Here is an 18534-nt window from a genome sequence, read left to right as displayed (position 1 = left end):
ATAACAAACATTTTCACCAACTACATGTATGAACTACCAAATTTTTTTAAGGAGCATGAACTATCGATATATATTGCAAAATAGTACATATTTTTCTCATCCTTCACGTATTCAATAAGTCTATTTGAGTCATGGATGTCATGTGAATAAATGTTATATATATTAGAAATACAAAGTGATCGTAAATTTCAACCCTTACATTTGTGTATCATGTATTAATTATATATCCATTATTTTATGGACAAATAGTTACTTATGTGATCTCTCATTTGTTTTCATCTATTCTTTTAAAAAAAAACTCTTCTTTTTTTCGCAAATGCGTAAAATAAAGACAGTTTTGTGAATGCATAAGCACACAAAATTGTTATCCTGTAATTATTTGAAATATAATATTAGAAAAAATCACTGCACCTCTAAATATTTATATTGTATGTATTATTAAAAAAAATAGTGCTCATTTATGAATGGCACCGTAGGTAGTTGCATGTTTCAATTGTAATCAACGGCACCACTGATTGTGTCTAATCTAACAATATCGATGTTTGTAAATTGAGCTAGACCTTATATATAGTACCCTAGAGTTTTGTTGGTAAATACTCGTCATCCAACCAACATCATTTTTCTATATGTAATTAGTCACATTATTTTATTACAAATGCTTAAACACCATTATTCACTGGTGTGAGATGAGAAATAATATAATATGAATTACGACACTTCAATAAATTATAACATACTTGTCAAAAAATGGAATCTCAAATTTCTCATACTCTCTCTCCCGCTTCATCTATTCGTTTCAAACTCATTTGCATAATTGTATGTGAAATATGAAAATTTCAACACTGATGATTACAATTTTCTATAGTTACGATTATGTTCAAAATATAATTTCAACAGTGATGATTGCAATTTTCTATAAAGTTACGATTATGTTCAAAATATATGGACCGAATGGAATTGTAATGATGATAATATTGCAGATGATTATAATAAGTTAAATGATTACAACATCGGGCATACCAACTACAATCATGGCCACATACTCAATGCCTGCCAATGGGGATAAGTGTTCATATCAGTGATTTCTTACATGCCACGTATGCATTTCTAAAAATTATGTTTTATACGTCATCAATCAATTATCGTGGATAGATGTCGTTGGCTTCGAGAGTATATTTAGTCTGTAAATCGTGGGTCATTGGCTTCAAGTACATGTGTAAATTATGTTTGATATATTGGATAATACTATAATTAGGGTAAGAAATAATATTGATAATTGTGAAACGTTGTTAAAGATAATATTATAATTGTGGAACGATTTAGCGATGATGATCCATTATAAGATTTAGGCAAAATATCTCTTTTCGTCATTTAAGTTTGGCAAAAATGCCGAGGTTTTTAAGTTTTAAATAGGTCCTTTAAGTTTTTCTAAGTTTCAAATAGGTTCTTTTAAGTTTTGTAAGTTTCAAATAGGTCCTTTAAGTTGCTAATTTATTGCACCTGTTTGGTTTTTTAAGTTTTTATGTTTCAAATAGGTCCTTAAAAAGGTATTAAAGACCTATTTGAAACTTAAAAAACTTAAAGACTAATTGATATTTTTGTCAAACTTAAAGGACTAAAAAAATGTATTTTGCCTAAGATCTAATAAAACACAAAGATTCAATGGTGTCAAATATTTTAGTAGTTTTTTTTTACTAAATAAACCTCTGCATACCACTTAAGTTAGGGGTCCATGCTAGCATTCAGAAAATTTTTACTAAACTAAAACCCTTCACTTTTTCTAAAAAAAAAAAAAAATCAAAGTATTCCGCTACACAAGAGAGAGTTAGTTTCCAAAATCAAATTCGAAAAAATTTCTTAGATTTTTAGGTACACACATAGTTTCAGAAAACTCAATTGTAACTTTTCAAGTTTAGAAAAAATTCCTGAAAACCTTATTTGAAGTATTCCGATCTACAATTATTTTACGGAAAACTTACCTCAAGTATTTCGGTTTGGACTATGTTACCGGTAAGTTTACCGAGTTTTTTTATAATTAAAATAAGAATTATCTTAAAAAAAATATTAGTTTTTTTTGAAGGAATTAATATAAGTTTTCCGATAAATTTTTTTTTTTTGAACAAACAATTTTCCGATAAATTAAAACCAAAACTTAAATCTTGAATGAAGTTTTTCCGAAAAACAATTTAAGTTAGAAATCTTAAATGAAGTTTTTAGAAAATCATTTTACATATTCGGAATAATGGTAAGTGTGAACTCCTGCTAAATTTAGAAAGGTTGAAAGTGAGTGAAAAATGGTAAAATTGACATTTTAATGGTTTATAGGGTTGGGAATAATGAAATGAAAGAAACTGTGGAATTTTCAAGCACAAAGAGCACTATCTGTATCACCTACATGACAAAATTAAATTAAAGACATTTTTGTGGTTGAAAGCGAAATTCACTAATTTCTCTTTTTTTTTTTTTGTTTGAAGGACACTAATTTCTCTTCTGATTACCATATTTGGTGGTTCAACCCAATTATGTGTTTGGGGTGCTATAACTTAATTTGTTTTTTTTTTCTTTCTTTGTTTTTTCCATTGCAGACTTTGTAACCTTTGATTTAGACTTTTCTTTCTGGCACACTTTGTGCTGGAAAGTCTCAGACTCTCAGCCCTTTAGTAATATAATTCCATTTTAATTTTTTTTTTTAAAAAGAAAGAAAATGAAGGGGTTGCATAGTAAAATTGAACTTTCATAATGGAACATCCTTAGAAGAAGATTATGTTTTTAAATATGCGCACATTTTCCACCTTGAATTTATCAAGTTTATATTCATATTCATATTTTGCATCGATTATTTGAACAAATGTATAACAATTATAATGTCTCAGCATTTGTATGCTTGCAACGAAGGGATACAAAGATTACAAATTGAGGGATACTGCTAATAGTTAATTGAAAGAATGGAAGACAATAATAATACAAAAATTGTGAAAACTTTTTATTGAAGGCAAAGGCTATAGATTGATTCATTGGTTAGTGATAATTGGGCAAAAACCTTCACACCCCTTTTACAACTCAAAATTATTTGTGTTCTTCCTCTTTTAATCATGCTCTTCTCCCATCAAAAATTGTTCGGTCCCAATCAAACTTTCGAAAATACCCCTGTGTGACTTAAGTCACGCAACCTACGTGAGTTAACTCGCGCAAGATTTATAATTAGTGTGAGTTAACTCACGCAGCATATATTTTCGAAAGTTTGGTTGGGAGCGAACAATTTTTGATGGGAGAAGAGCAGAATTCCTCCTCTTTTCCTTGTCTTTATATTGGATATGGTAATGATAATACACATTTTAATTTGTATTCCAACTTCTTTAAACCCACTCAGAAGAATTTCTTGTACATCAAACCTTTGATTTGTTCGACTTTGACCAAAAACAAAAACAAAAAAATCAATAAAACCTAAATAAATAAATAAATAAATTAAAGAAAAAAGGAAAAGAAGTTTGCGAAATACGATTCCCGCTTCGATTCTACGATTCAATCTAAAGCAGCGCCAAATTAATCTTATTTCTCTTCTCTATTTAAATTCCTCACTCTTCTCTGCGGATACCCGAACCGAACCAACCCTGTCCGACCCGATTATTCCTCTCAGAAAATGTTCGGCAGAATCAGAGCTTCACCTTCGTCGCTGGACACTTTAGAAGGTTCTCCTCCGTCGAAGATTCTCAAAGACGATTCTTTCTCTATCTACGGTACTCTCTCTCTCTTTCAATTTTCATTAGCACCAAAAAATTATTGTAAAAATGTTTAATTCATGTTTAATTTCTTCAAATTCAGATCTGGTTGATAAAATTCTTGTATGTGTTTGTTTTAATTTTGATTTAGAGGCTACTCTTATGAAACTTAAACTCGGTGCGAAACGTGATACACCGTCAGTGCAAATTGACGAGGAAGAAGAGTTTACAAAAGATTGTTCAGTTACTGATGAAGTGAGTATGGATGTAGATTCTACTCCAGTTACAGAAATTGCTTCAAACTCTCTCGGTGTAACGACGTTGATGGAAATGGATTATTGCTCTTCTTCTATAACTAACACATCACCTAATGTTGTTACTAGATTGGGTGAAAGTGTTTCTACTGAGAATAACTTAGAACAGCCACGGCAAAATAATGTATCAATTCTTCATTTCTTTAATAAAATCAAGGATCCTGGATATGATTCTTCGTTGTCGATGAAGAACAGTAGCTGTGGATCTGCTTCATCGTCGGGTTCTGTTGTTTCTGATGGCACAAGAAGTGAATTGTGTGAATGATTGAAGATTGTTTTTTGATTTGGAAGCATGGATGTGGGTGATTATGCCTACTGCTTTTATATCAATTAAATTTCATCTGTCATATTGTATTGTATTGTATTGTATCTTGCTCTTTACATTACACCCTCTATGTGTATCATCAATTATTTAAAATTTAAATACAACCAAAAGTTTGGTGAATTATACTCCGTTCTACTTATTTGCTCATAAATCTTGTTAAGTAATGTGTAGACTGTATAATAATGTATTTATTTCCAAATGTAATTTTTTGTTTTATATAAGAGCGACGGAGTTTAATTTGAAGCAGTGGATTGTAATATTTACTATCAGTGACGGAGTTTTTGAAGCAGTGTGTTAAAAATTGATTAGAGAGGCATCCCTTAGAACTTAAAAGTTTCAGTTAGACAGGGTGTCTTTCAAGATTGCTTTAGGTCTAAATAGATGTTAGGCGCCTTGAATTGGCACGATAGAAATAGAGAAAATGGTATGGACTTCCATGAGTCAAATGCAAAATTTTATAAGAATTTCAGAGTATGTTTGAACATTGAGCTTAAAGGAGGGATACATTGAAAACTGAACAATTGAACAAATTATTGAACTTAAAAACTGCATGAATCGTTGTCATTGCGCATCTCTGGTTTATTATTCTCTTAGCCATGGATGTAGGACAGGAGTCCATTCACATAATTCGCCTTCCTTGAACCATAGAGCTGCAGCAAATGGAAATAACTGGGTTAGTTAAAGAATCACAGTATTACAGGAATATTTACATTGCTGTGCAAAAGCTCAAAACAATCATGAGTCAGATTTTATCCTATAACTAAATATCGACAAAATAAGGTGCACAAGTTTTATAACCATTCAATGATCAATCTCGTTGTATCTAAGATGGACCCCCTTTGCAACTTATATTTTTCTTTTCCTCGCAACCACTCTTTACACTGTTGGGTTTTGTGGTGGAGGTATGGGTTTTGTTCAAAAGGTTCTCTATGTTGCTCACTGTTGCTTCTTTTTCGGTAACAGGGCAGCCAACAGTTTATACAACTTGTGCCCTGTGCATCACCTAAAATGCTTATGCATGCCAAGTTTTGCCTGTATTCAATACATAATTCAATTGTCTGTTGTTAACTTAAGCCCACACTTACACACAATTCTGCGAACATAGGACACAAACGAGTTAAATTTCAGGATCACTCTTCGCTGTTGGTAAACTTGTAGAAGTCGACGAGAACTTGACAAAATTACAAACTCTGGATTCTACTAGCAGGTTTATAAACTTATGCTGAAGAGGGTCTATTCCACAACTTTTTTGGGAATTCTAAAACTTATGCTCATCAAAGCAAACTGTGGATAAATGCTAAAATAGAAAAAGGCAGCCCAGTGCACTAAAACTCCAACAGGGTCCGAAAAGGGGTCCCACCATTTTGGTGTAGCCTTACCCTGTTTTTTACACAAGAGGTTTTTTCCTGGACTTGAACCTGTGACCTTTCAGTCACATGACAATAACTTTACCGTTGCACCAAGGTTGTTTCTAGGACAAATGCTTAAAACAACAAATAAAATTTAAAGCTTTATTTTGTATTTGTAATACTCTTTAAACCTGCTAATATATAAATTAACGGCACACAATGATATTCTCTTTTGCAATCTACAATCCTTTTCGTTGCATTTATTGGGTTAAACTGAATCATGACACTATAAGAGGCCTTACCTATTTCACGCTCGCCATTTTCAGGGCTGTCACTGCCATGAATAATATTCCTGCCAAAAGTTCATCACAAGATCTTGTCACTCCACATCCTCAAATCAACCAGAAAAACACACCCTATGAATCTTATCTTGATTCTTGACTAAGGCTCACAAAAGTCACAAATCAGATGTGAAAAGTCCTTACCTTCCTGTTTCAACAGCAAAGTCTCCTCTTATTGTGCCTGGTTCTGCTTGCAGAGGATTTGTTGCTCCTATAAGCTTACGTGCTGATGGCACTACTCCAACACCCTCCCAAGCCTTGCAAACATAAAACCAGAAAGTACATTCAACAGGTATACTGTGAAACCCTCATTGAGAATGGGATACTAGTGGAAAGAGTTATACCATAGACACAACGGGGCCCGAAGTAATATAGTCAATCAGCTTAGGGAAGAAAGACTTCTGATTTAGGTCCTTGTAATGCTCCTGAAACCATAAATAATCACAATAAGTCATCCATGTGTAAATAGCAAATTAACAGTTGAACATAAGACAAACATCACAAACTGAATCAACATTATTGCAAACACAAGATGTAAGTCTACTCTATATCATATGGTATAGTAAGAAACCATGAAAATATGGATACAATTGGATTTTGTAACTGGATGGTTGGAATTAGGTACTCAAGCACTTGATATTGTGACATTTCATGCAACTATACTCAATCCTTTCATGGAAACATATTCAGAGACAGAGAATAGTTCTAAAATACAGAGAATAATACCTTGAATGAACTTCACAATATGTCATGGATTCTAGTCGAGAAAGTAACACTCTTAGTGCTTTTATTCATTTAATGAGGGTTAATAGGAGCATTGCGTTAATATTTTGCATCATACATCATACCAATTTAATAGATTACTACAGGTCTCCTGTCTCTCTTTTTGTCGTTCCCTACCTAAAACCCATAATTAGGCCATGGTATCCATCTTGAAGAGACTTTCTTGTACTATCAAGTTTATGGAACCAGACCCTGACATTCATGTTTCATCTCTTTTTGCTCTGCTCTGGTTAGTTTTAAAACTGTTTAATTAACTCTGTTCCAATCCCCTTCTCACCACAGATTGACTCCCGTATACCTATACCTATCTTAGAGCGTGTTTGCTCTATTCCATCTTGTTGTTGCATAGATTGAATTTATTTAGGTCTTGTCTTTTATGCAGATTGGCTTAACTGCAAATCCCATTTAGTTCCTCTCCAATTGAACACCCTTACAATGGCACCTCAGCTGTGGCGTGCCCTTACAACTGCATCACGCCTCCGCCATTGCACACCCTTACAACAGTGTCTCTTCAGAGAACTTAAAGATTAACAATAACAAGCTATACCTTAGAGGGAGAGTGTTAACAATACCACTATGGTATATCCTGATCCGGAAGTATCTTAAAAGATCTTCGTAGTGTATTGTGCAATGAATAAGTTTGCTAATTGAGAAAACAATCTTCTCATTTTCCTGCTAAGAGTCAACAATCTTATTGATGGTTTTTATTATTATGAAAAGCACAATTGGGTTAAGTACTCTATCATATTACTAATAGATAGTATCCATATCAATGTAATATATTGAACCCTGTCATTCTCCTTTACAAACTGAACCCTGTGTCGTAACAACAAGAAAAATAAATTGAGCATAAGACATCATTTATACAAACAAGCAAGTATTGAAGAAGAAAGTAGACAAACCTCAGCTAATTCTTTAGAGCATTGAAAGAGCTTCAAGCCAATTAACTTAAAACCCTTCTTCTCAAACCTAGAAATAATTTCACCCACCTAAACCAATTCAACAAAACAACAATTATAACCTTAAACTTCAATTTTTGTTTCATCTCTTAATGTCTGAAACCAGAACATATGAAATTGAAGTGAAGAAATTAACAGACTTACAAGACCACGTTGCACGCCATCGGGTTTCACCATAATATAAGTCTGGTCAACTTGTTCCTGCACATTAAAAAAAAAACATTTAGAATTACACACAGTGATGATAAATTCAGCGAATTTGTGAGCAGAAAGATAAAACATACGAGAGAAGCAATTAAGTGGGGAAGGAAAATGCCGGTATTGGTGGAGCTTTTAGTGCGGATGGTTTTGGCATAGGAAGAAGAAGTAGAAGATGAAAAAAGATGGGATTTAGAAGGAAATGCAGAAAGGTGTTGGGTGGTGCGTAATTGAGAGCTTCTTGTGTTTGTGTTTGAGTTGGTGGTGCGTAGGAGAGAGGATGTGACATAGATACTATTGCTTCCGCAAAACACGCCCATGGCTTCCATTTCTCTTCTTCTTCTTCCTCTCTTTGAGTAGTTTGGATTTGGATGTGGCAAGTGTTTTCGTTTTTTTTTTTTTTTTTTTAATATAATGATAACAATTAAAAAAGTTCATAGAAGAAAAATGATACAAATAAATGTATAACAAAAAATAATAATTACAAGTTCTTCTGTCTACTTCAATTGATTATTATTAATATCAAGTTGATTTGATTATTATCCTTTTCAAAAAAGTTGGGACAAAATTCATGAATTTACCGTCTGTCAATAGATTTTTTTTCAAGGAACCGCTTGTCAATAGATAGATAGTTTATCTTTAAAGATTCTTTTTTATTATTAAATTTCACAATTGGTCAAAATAATTGAGATTCAAAACTTAGTTTGTCGTATTGTGAGAGATTAGTCTTTTATATTTAACCGAACTTTAATTTCTTTTACGGTCTTTTGGTGTTTCTTTATCATTTTATTTTATGTGTACATCTTCGATTTTATGTGACTATATTTCTTTTAGGTAGGAGTACGACTAGTTTAAGTTTAGACAAGGGAAGAAGCAACGACTAATGAGATGGAGATGACAAAGCGCGTATTTGTTTAGCATATAACTACTACCATTTTAACATTATATCGATAGGTTTTTCTTAGGGAAACTTTATATCAATAGTTCTTATCATATAAATAATTTATTTTAATTTTATTTAAATTATTAAATTTGGTATTTTATCATTTTATTTCAAAGATAATATATAATGACAAATATGAAAATTGTCTAAAATTTATTTTACCAATGCCCTTGAGGTATATTTTGCGGATATACCCACATTCCTCTATCACACTCTGCATTTGCAGCCCCTCCACTCTTGGCCACCTCAGGCTATGCTATCCATAATGAACTCTTTTTCTAGTACATTGTGCTTTAAATCACAATTATGAATGAACTTCCCTTCAAAAAAATAAGAATATGAATGAACTTGGTGCTAAAAGATAGGCTTAGATATACTTACATGAAATAATAGGGTAGCAGAGCCAACATTAACCAGCAAATACAGGAATTTTTTTGGAGAGAGTATTATTAAGTTCATTGAAAAATTGAATCAAATAAATGTTAGTAGGATTTACATCTCATCTAACTCCTGCACATATTATGAACACAAAGTCAACACTTTATTTCTGCTCCATCTCAACAAGCAGCCATACCACACACAGAATTACATGAAAAGTTTTATTCTCGCCCTAAATATTCAGTGCTTCCACAAGCCACTAATTTAGGGTCTTAAATTCAAAACATGCACACAAAAAGAAAATACTCAAACGTACACATGACAACAGCTTCTCACAAAACTGTTATTTATTGACAAAACCTAAAGAGGTTCATTCAGCATTTCCAGCAAGAAACTGCAACAATAGGCTTTGATTTCCATCCAAGAACCAAACACCCTTTCTCTTCCACAACAGTATATCCATCACAAACATTATTCTTCACAAGCCACTGCTTAGCTTGAACAACCATCTTAATAGGTGAACCTTGAAATCCAGCCCTACTCATTCTCCTCCTCCACTGATCAACTTTCTCATGCCTCTCCATCCTCAATGGTCCTTCACAGCTCACAATGTTCTTTATCTCCTCAGCAAAATAAAACTGTTCCATTTTTGCCCTCTTAGTGTCATACTTTGGCAGCATAGCATCCAATGAGTCAAATATAGCAGAATAATAATGCAATGATTCCATAAACCTTCCAAGGAAAAAAGGTCCATTGTGACCAGAATCTTGCTCAGCCATAACCAACACTTTTGGCGAAAGACCGTGGATCATTTGTAAAACCGCATTCAAAGCGCCACGACTCTCTTTAACAACACAATGCAATTGAAGAATGCTGTTAACCACAAGGACCTCATTTTCATTCACTTTTATGTCCTTAGGTTTCAAATTCTCCAAATTCTTCTCAACAATTGAGAATTCCAAATGAATCCCCAAATTTTTCGCGTAAATTGAGAGTTCTTCACCAATGACTTGGATTCTAGCAATGCATAGACCAATCGCTGTGATCCTAAGCTGCCGAACACGGTGGCTGGATCGATCCGCGAGACTTTGAATTAGTCCTCGCCATTGGTGTCCATGTGGAAGACCAAGGCTCATGCCAAGATCAACCACATGAAGAAAACTCTCACCCTCAAAGGCTTCCAATATTATGGAATTAGCCACAAAATGTCCAAATTGAATATGTGGACAATTTTCATAAACCAACTTGAATGCTTCTTCCATTTCTTCTGATGCAGCATCCATTATGTTCATCATTGATTTTGTATCTGATCCAGCAGAGTTATTACCAATTGGTTGAATCAGAGTTAGTCTCTCTGTGAGTCCTTGAACAAAACAAGAAGCAACTCTTTGAAATGAAGAACCAAACACCAAAGCATTTGATTTAAGCTCGGACAGTAAAACCGAAGCGTGTGATTTGTCGCGACACGCGACAGCTTCAGCACATGCAATTAGAAGTTGAACTAGTCTCATTCCATCAGCACATGAACCATCTTCTTCAGCTTCGCAATTATTGTAGTTGAAGTTATCTTCTGCTGCTTCTTCAACAGCTTCAGCAGCAAAATATCTTTGCTTATAAGTTCTTATGTGATCTCTGAAATGAAGCCTTGGAATGCTATTCACACTGTTGTTATTGCTGTTGATGTTATTGAAGAAACTATTACTATGGCTGCTGAAATTCGCAAACCAAATAGGGATAGTTACGGTTGATCTTTTCAATTTCTTGTGATCCCTAGTGGTTTCAGTTTCATGATCAGAAAATGGATTAAGGATCCATGTTGAACTAGCACTGTTTTCTAAAATAGGCAAATTTGGATATAAAGAAGCATAGTAAGAACCCATTAATGATGATGGATTTTCATCTACCTCACATTTGAAGGTACTAGCATAAAGTGCAGGTGACATATTAATTTCTCAATTAATGTCTATAACACTTTATAAGTTTGCTTTCTAAAGATATTCAACAAAGCTCTGAAAGAACGTACATACAAATGATTGACAATTTATAGCAAAAATTACCTTGTAATAGGCGTGAAAAACAAGGTTTACTTTATTATAATATTTTGGTACAAAATTATAATATGGAACATATGCTGTCAACTTCTCTTGTTGACGTTGAAGTATAGCATAGCAAATTAAATTGAATTTTGATCAATAAGGAATCTCCAAAGAGCATTGTGTCCGCTCCCAGGATTTAGGAATTTGACAAATGGCATGCATCCGGTTACGCTAATTGGTTGATAAAGCATAATTTCTCTGAAGAAAGATCGGTGGACATCCAAAACTCTTTGACATCGTGAAAAAGAAAGATAATAAAGCTACGTCAAATATATTGTTGATGTAATAGAAAAAGAGACAGAGAGATAAAATGAGGTGTTAAATAGATGAAGCGGAGTCAAAAATGTAAATGTATTATTATTGTTTTTTTCTTTGGTACAATGAGAATATGATATTCTAGTACAGCATAATTTGTTGGCAGTTAAATAACGTTTATTTTTGTCGCCGTTGTCATGGTCAACAGAAGAACCGCGTCTAACAGAATATGGGGGTGAAATATAGCTACGTAATTTCTCGTCCAGTGACGTAATAACTATATACTAATGTACTCTCTTAGTCCTTGTACAACTACATATACTCCCCCGGTTTCCAACATTGTACATATACTCCCCCCGGCATTCCAACATCTACATTGTACATAGGAAAATTGTCGTCTTTTTCACTTTCAATTATGCCCTAAAACAAATTTAACTATTAATATGTTATTTTGTTGGTGTTATTAAAAAAGATAATAATTTATATTATATTTGTTACATTGTTAGTATTATTGAAAAAGATAAATATAGTTTGTTATAATATAAAAGCGGTAAAATATCTATTATCTAAACATATACTTTTAATCAAAATAAAAATAATTTTAATCAAAATTTCATAAAAACTATTATTCGTAATTTATATGTATATGTATTGGTGCAATAAAAATAACTAATTAACAGACGGACATGAAGAGTCGTGCCCGTCTGAACGCTATAGTAGAAATAATATTTGTATAACAATTTCGTGACAACTTTTGGGACAATCATTTTTTATATTCTCTCTTCTTATTCTCTGTCGTGTCCAGTAACATGATTATCTTGAGAAAAATAGAGAATTTCACGTTGATGATAGATTGATGAAGAAAGTGCCTCCTTCCAAAGAACTTGTCGGTGAGACGGAGGGGGTTGCACCCGCACACGCACTTCGACGCCACAAGTCAGATGGGAACTAAGAAGGTTGAGAAATTTTGGGGATAGAATAAACTTACTTGGAATGTAATGAAGCTCTCTTTATATAGACATAAGAGAGAGTGTTGGGCTTGAAGCCTTATTGAGCCTTGTCTTGCAATTGGGCATTATCAAGTGATTTTGGCTTTTAGCCTGTTCAGAACTCTCTCTCTATTACTTTTGTTTTCATGTTAATATCTATAATTTTTTTTAATATCTTGAGTCATCTCATACTTGTCCAAAAAATGATTGTTCAAATAACATACCTCTTTCAAATATAAACAACAAAAAATCATGTTATATGGTCTGAAATATAAGCAAAATTTAACTAACTAACGCGATCTTCCTAAATTACACTTTAATCGATTTATATTTTAATTTTCAATAACTCTTTCAATATCATATAACAAGTTCCCATGATGGTTATTTCAAGGATTACAAAAGCAATGAAGCATGTACTTTGAGAAAACTAAACGAGTTTAACAAAAAAGAATTGGTGGTGAGTTTAACTATTTAAAAAAAAACGTGTGAAAGTAGTTATTTTTGCTTATATATGAAATTGAAGGAGTATATTTTTGTTACAAGAGATAAAAAATAAAAACGAAACAAAAGGAAAGAACTATGTTGTAATATATGACACTTCAACAACATCAGCTAACAAAGCTGAGGAAATTCAAAAGCGCTTAGATGAGATGGGGTGAATTTTTTCTAGTTTAACCAAGGTCTTAGGTTCGAATTTAATATTGGACATGCAACAACATTAAAGCTTTTAGGGAGAGTTTGCCGTCTATTTGAGTCCTACAAGTTAGAGGGATTAGTCTTCGCAGTTGTATGCGGAGGATACCTAGTTTACGTAAAAAAAAAAAAAACTGAGGAAAGACATGAGACGGTTCTTGAACCATAATCAATTTATCCATATAATTAGCTTACAACTTCACTATAATTATCTTAAAATTATTTTTATCCATAAAAAATATTATCTATATTAATTTTAAATGTAATTAAACATTACGTCAAGACTACAATATTTTTGTATTTTATTATTATTTATCCTCCATACACTAGCAACTACTTTAATAAATTTGATAAAATTAGTTAAAGGTAAATAATATTGTATTATTTTGTCCCAGGCATGGCATTGTTAATATTTTTTTGTCAAAAAAGAAATATTTTATTATTTTGTACCAAAAAAAAAATTGTATTACTATATATTATAAAATGATGATAAATAGTTTGAGAGAAACAATATTCTAAATGAGGCATATATATAATGTGAGTGAGAGGGAGTACATACAGATTTTAGAAGTTTTATTTTAACATCACAGATCAGTCATCAGACACCATATACTTTTTTATCAATCGGGAATTGTACTGGTATCTTATCCTAGAGCTTACAACACTAATTACTCACATTGTGCACCACCATTTGTGTTAGACCTCAACAGTATTTGACAGTGTGTGTGTGTATATGGTATAAAAATGTATGTTTCAAAATAATCGTCAACATTTGTTAAAAAGAACCTCGAGATGACTGGAAAAGAGAAAAAAAAACGTAGATAAATAAAGAAGACAATTTTTTTTTTTCTCTCAAAAAAAAAATATTTTTTAGGGGAAATAAATAAGACAAAGTTGTAATTGATATGATATTCAACAACATATTTATTGTCAAAATATAATTCTCGGTTTTTATCAACAGTTTAATCATGTAAGCACTTACATCACTCAATAAAATATTTATGCTTGCATATGCCAAAAAAAAAAAAACATTATGTCCCAACATCTTTCAAATTTAAGATAAAAACGATGGTTTAGAAAAAGGTTGGTTTCTACCAAATAAAAATAGAAACATAACTGAATTAATAAAACATAATCCGCAGATTTGTATATGAAAAAAGTTCCATGTACAACAATGACCGACGATTAAACGGTATAGAACTGAGCAAGTAATTGATCAATTGAGTGTTTGAATGACTCACTCAAAGAATGGTATAAGGTAATTTCAAATATGGGTGTTCGCGGTGCGGTTTGTTTCGGTTTTGAGATTAAAAGTCATCTGAACTAATAGATTGATAGGATTAAACTATGTTTTGATATTTAACGTGAACTTTTAGAGAAATAGACTATATATTATATCATATTTAAATTCTAATTTGTAATAATACATTTAAATATGCAAAAAATTAGTGTCTACTAATAAGCTTAAATTACTGAAAAAGTTAACAAATTTATATTTAATTCAAAGTACAAAATATAATAAATAATATAATTCATATTTACTTAAGTAGCATGTGATATGACCTTTTAAGTTAAATAAGCTTCTAAAAGAGTTTAGATCTTCTCTGATTAAGAAAAAAAAACATGACCTAACATGATCTATCATACCTTATTTCGTAAACCCTATAGACTAACCAAAGCTATTCCCATCCTTACTATGTAGTAGTGATATAAAAATATGAAATAGTGACATTCATAAACTCCATATTCGTGATCAAAAGAAGCTTATCAAAAGACGCTTATGACATAGTTAAAAGCTCTTTTTATAGACCTATCCAAACACCCTTACAAATATTGTCAATTGATAAATTCACATAAACTAAAAATAAGTCAATTCATTTATTATAAAAAAGGTTAGATGTAAATGTTTAGTCCATATAAAATTAAGAGTTTTTTTTTTGTCTAGCAATTAATAGTTTTTATTTTAGTCTCTCTAAAAAAACTAATTTAATTTTAGTCCTTATTTTTATTGATTGTTTAATAAATTGAGTATTTTTTTTTGTTGTCCTTGTATTAAGTTTCTATAAAAGGGAAATAAAGACTAAAATTTAACAAATTTTTTGTATGAACTAAACTTAAAAAACCCTAAATTTAATAAAGGACTAAAAAGGAATTTAACAAAGTAATAATCAAGTGCCATGTTGTTTATCATTTCCTTATAAAATCACCGTGAAAAAAGTATAATAAAGGTTTTGTGATTTACTTCCGAAGTAAACGGTGAGAACTACATTACCCTCTCTTGTTTAGGGGGTAATTTACCCTCTCATGATATTAACCAATCAAAATGTAATATGCATAGACAACATTAAATGTCAAATATATGAATCAATTTTTTCTAAAAATAAAAAAGTTCATCTTAATCATAAGGTAACTTTTAATACTTTTAATTTTTATTTAGAGTAAATTACACTCCCCTCCCCTCTTATGTTAAAATATACACTTCCCTCCCTTTAAAAATAAAATCTACACTCCTTTCCTTCTAAGATGCTTGAATTACAACCCTCTTCCTTAATAATTAAATATGTACTACACTTTAATCTATTTTAACATAAATAAATATTTTTATGATATATACTAATTTTGAACCACCATTTAAGAAAAATAAATTCATTTCTTTATAATTTAAATATCAATGGTAATTAAACTTAAATATTTTGCTATTAAGTTTATAATTTATAGTATAAAACTAATTTTTATATAACCATATTTTATTGTATTTAGTAATTATTGTAATTTTATTTTTTGGTTGTTTCATATTTTATAATAGGGTTTAAAATTATATGTTAATGTAATTGTGATTAAAAAATAGCGAAAAATATGTATTCAAATTTTGATTATGTTAAAATAGACCCGTGGTACTTTTTTTTTAAGTGTGTTAGATTATTTTATTTTATTTTTGCTAGATTATTGAGGAAGTAAAGTGTAGATTTTAACATAAGAAGAGAGAAGAATGTAATTCAAGCTTCTCTTAAGGGAGGGGAATGAAATGTTTTCTAATATGTTTGGAATAAGAGGGGAGGGGAGTGTATATTTTAACATAACAGGGGAGGGGAATGTAATTCAAGAATCTTTGAGGGGAGAAGAGTGTAATTTACTCTTTTATTTAATTATATTAAGGTGTTCAATCTTAATTAATTTACACTACAAGACTTATAACAAATAAAATTTTTACATCAAATTTCTTTCATCTGGATGTCCTTACATTCATCACTTACATTCATAAAATTTCTTCCATTCCACAACCCCGAACGTGAGAACAAAAACATCTCCCTCATTCAAATTTCTTCTTTATTCTTCCCTATTGATCAATTCTTGTTTCTTTTTCGTTTTCTTCCCATTTTGATTGTTCAATTTTGTCATTCCAAACTGCTGCAGTTTCAAATTATAGTGAGAATTGTCGTTGTTTCTAGAACCGTGTCAGGTATCGTGACTTTTTTTTTATTTAAGTAGCCAACCTAATAAAATCTGCTAACACGCATAGACCTACCCCACTATCAGCCAAAGCCTTTAAGTCCAAACAAAAGAACAAAAGCCTCGTGACATAACCATATCAGCAGCAACCGAAAAAAATGCTAGCAAACTCCCAAAACATCACAGCAGCAACACCTGCTAGCAATCCTTAAAGTATAACATATGACTTGCTCAATTGTTATAATTAACTACCTCACAACCAAGAAAAATCAAATCAAAAAGAAAAATCAACTCACCATATCTGACGTGGTTCTGGAAATAACGATAATTCTCACGATATTTGAAATCAAACGAACGACGACGATTTTCACGAAAATTGAAAAATGCGGCAGTTTAGAACGACAAAATTGAACAATCAAAATGGGAAGAAGAAATTTTATGAATGTAACGGATAAATTTAAGGACATTCAGATGAAAGAAATTTGATGTGAAATTTTAATTGTTCTAAGCCAGTCTTGTCGTGTAAACTAATTAAGATTGAACAACTAAATATAATTAAGGCAAGATTACATTTGGGGTCCTTTATCTTATTTTTTTGTAACAATTTGGTCATTTATCTTTATTTTTTCCCGTTTAGGTCCTTTATCTCTCTTAAAAGCACATATACATCTTTTTTCTCATTTTTAAAAATACATAATTTTATTTCTAAAAATATATTTTTATTAAAAATGAAAAAAAAAATTCAGAAATATGATGAAGATGTTCATCATCTTCATCTTCTTCCTTTGACTCTTCATCATCTTCTTTAAATAAAAAAAATTCTACTAAAATATATCTCCAAATATCATGAATTAATGTTATATTCACCTCAAATATTCTTTTAAACACAAAAATCAAAACCTTAATTTCACAAATGTTGCAAGGCGGATGGTGGAGGCTTAGTCACTGGCGGAAGGGTTAGGTTTTACAAAAGTTAAGATTGTTCCGGAAACAACAAAATTGATGTGCAAAGCTGCTCTAAACTTTGGGTTTATTTTTATGCAGGGTTTGAATATTGAGTTAGAAAATAATAATAATATACGGTGTGACAATTTATATAACTAATTTTTTTTTTTTTTTGTGATGAAACTAAATCTCTTTTCTATAGAGTTTTGATTTTTGTGTTTAAAAGAAGATTTGAGGTGAACATAACATTAATTCATGATATTTTGAGATATATTTGTGTAGAATTTTTTCTGATTCGATGAAGATGATGAAGATTCAAAGAAAGAAGATGAAGACGATGAACATCTTCATCATATTTCTGGATTTTTTTTCATTTTTAATAAAAATATATTTTAAAAAATAAAATTATATATTTTTTTAATATAAAAATGAGAAAAATGATGTATATGTGCTTTTATGAGAGATAAAAGACCTTAACGGAAAAAAATAAAGATAAAGGACCAAAGTGTTACAAATAAATAAGATAAAGGACCTATAATGTAATCTTGTCTATAATTAAATAAAAATTAAAAGTATGAAAAGTTACCTAAAATTGATTTTTTTTTTTTTATAGAAAAAAGTTACTCATTTATTTGACATTTAATGTTGCCAATGTATACTACATTTTGATTGGTTGATATCATGAGGGGGTAAATACCCTCTAAATAAGAGAGGGTAATCTAGAAAAAACCGAAGTAAACTGAAGAAAACTGTTTTAAAAATTGAATTGCCGGCTTTATCAACATGTAACCAACGAC

The 18534-nt window shown here is 31.1% G+C and overlaps 3 protein-coding genes and 1 long non-coding RNA gene across 4 annotated transcripts; 1 reads left to right on the top strand and 3 right to left on the bottom strand.

Annotated features, from left to right (window-relative positions):
• The first annotated feature begins 3506 nt into the window (after positions 1-3506).
• On the top strand, positions 3507-4478 carry LOC146901626 (uncharacterized). The gene is made up of 2 exons (XM_085735960.1): positions 3507-3737; positions 3871-4478. The coding sequence occupies exons 1-2, from the start codon at positions 3641-3643 to the stop codon at positions 4296-4298; spliced, it is 525 nt and encodes a 174-aa protein (XP_085592086.1). The 5' UTR covers positions 3507-3640; the 3' UTR covers positions 4299-4478.
• Positions 4479-4795: 317 nt separating this feature from the next.
• On the bottom strand, positions 4796-8409 carry NDPK2 (nucleoside diphosphate kinase 2). The gene is made up of 7 exons (XM_085735959.1): positions 8075-8409; positions 7935-7991; positions 7734-7820; positions 6393-6473; positions 6193-6305; positions 6010-6059; positions 4796-5008 (listed from the first exon to the last, which is right to left on the bottom strand). The coding sequence occupies exons 1-7, from the start codon at positions 8315-8317 to the stop codon at positions 4941-4943; spliced, it is 699 nt and encodes a 232-aa protein (XP_085592085.1). The 5' UTR covers positions 8318-8409; the 3' UTR covers positions 4796-4940.
• Positions 8410-9372: 963 nt separating this feature from the next.
• LOC146901624 (GRAS family protein RAD1) lies at positions 9373-11278 on the bottom strand. The gene has a single exon (XM_085733439.1). The coding sequence runs from the start codon at positions 11250-11252 to the stop codon at positions 9684-9686; it is 1569 nt and encodes a 522-aa protein (XP_085589565.1). The 5' UTR covers positions 11253-11278; the 3' UTR covers positions 9373-9683.
• A 5172-nt stretch (positions 11279-16450) lies between these two features.
• Positions 16451-18100, bottom strand: LOC146901623 (uncharacterized). Its single transcript, XR_015023587.1, has 2 exons — positions 17089-18100; positions 16451-16987 (listed from the first exon to the last, which is right to left on the bottom strand). It is a non-coding gene; the product is annotated as an uncharacterized LOC146901623 (long non-coding RNA).
• Between the last annotated feature and the right edge of the window lie 434 nt (positions 18101-18534).

Source organism: Medicago sativa, chromosome 8 (genome assembly GCF_051527215.1).
Source record: "Medicago sativa cultivar Bolivia chromosome 8, Bolivia_mono, whole genome shotgun sequence".
NCBI lineage: Eukaryota > Viridiplantae > Streptophyta > Magnoliopsida > Fabales > Fabaceae > Medicago > Medicago sativa.
Note: the sequence above shows the minus strand (reverse complement) of the source record. Positions and strands in the feature narration are given on the sequence as shown.

Excerpts from the sequence above, each read along its gene's own strand:
- NDPK2 (XM_085735959.1), bottom strand. The coding sequence starts at position 8,317 with ATGGAAGCCATGGGCGTGTTTTGCGGAAGCAATAGTATCTATGTCACA. Across the intron at positions 7,821-7,934 it reads ATGGCGTGCAACGTGGTCTT|GTGGGTGAAATTATTTCTAG; the intron begins GTAAGTCTGTTA and ends GAATTGGTTTAG. Across the intron at positions 6,306-6,392 it reads CGGGCCCCGTTGTGTCTATG|GCTTGGGAGGGTGTTGGAGT; the intron begins GTATAACTCTTT and ends TATGTTTGCAAG.
- LOC146901626 (XM_085735960.1), top strand. The coding sequence starts at position 3,641 with ATGTTCGGCAGAATCAGAGCTTCACCTTCGTCGCTGGACACTTTAGAA. Across the intron at positions 3,738-3,870 it reads CGATTCTTTCTCTATCTACG|AGGCTACTCTTATGAAACTT; the intron begins GTACTCTCTCTC and ends ATTTTGATTTAG.
- LOC146901624 (XM_085733439.1), bottom strand. The coding sequence starts at position 11,252 with ATGTCACCTGCACTTTATGCTAGTACCTTCAAATGTGAGGTAGATGAA.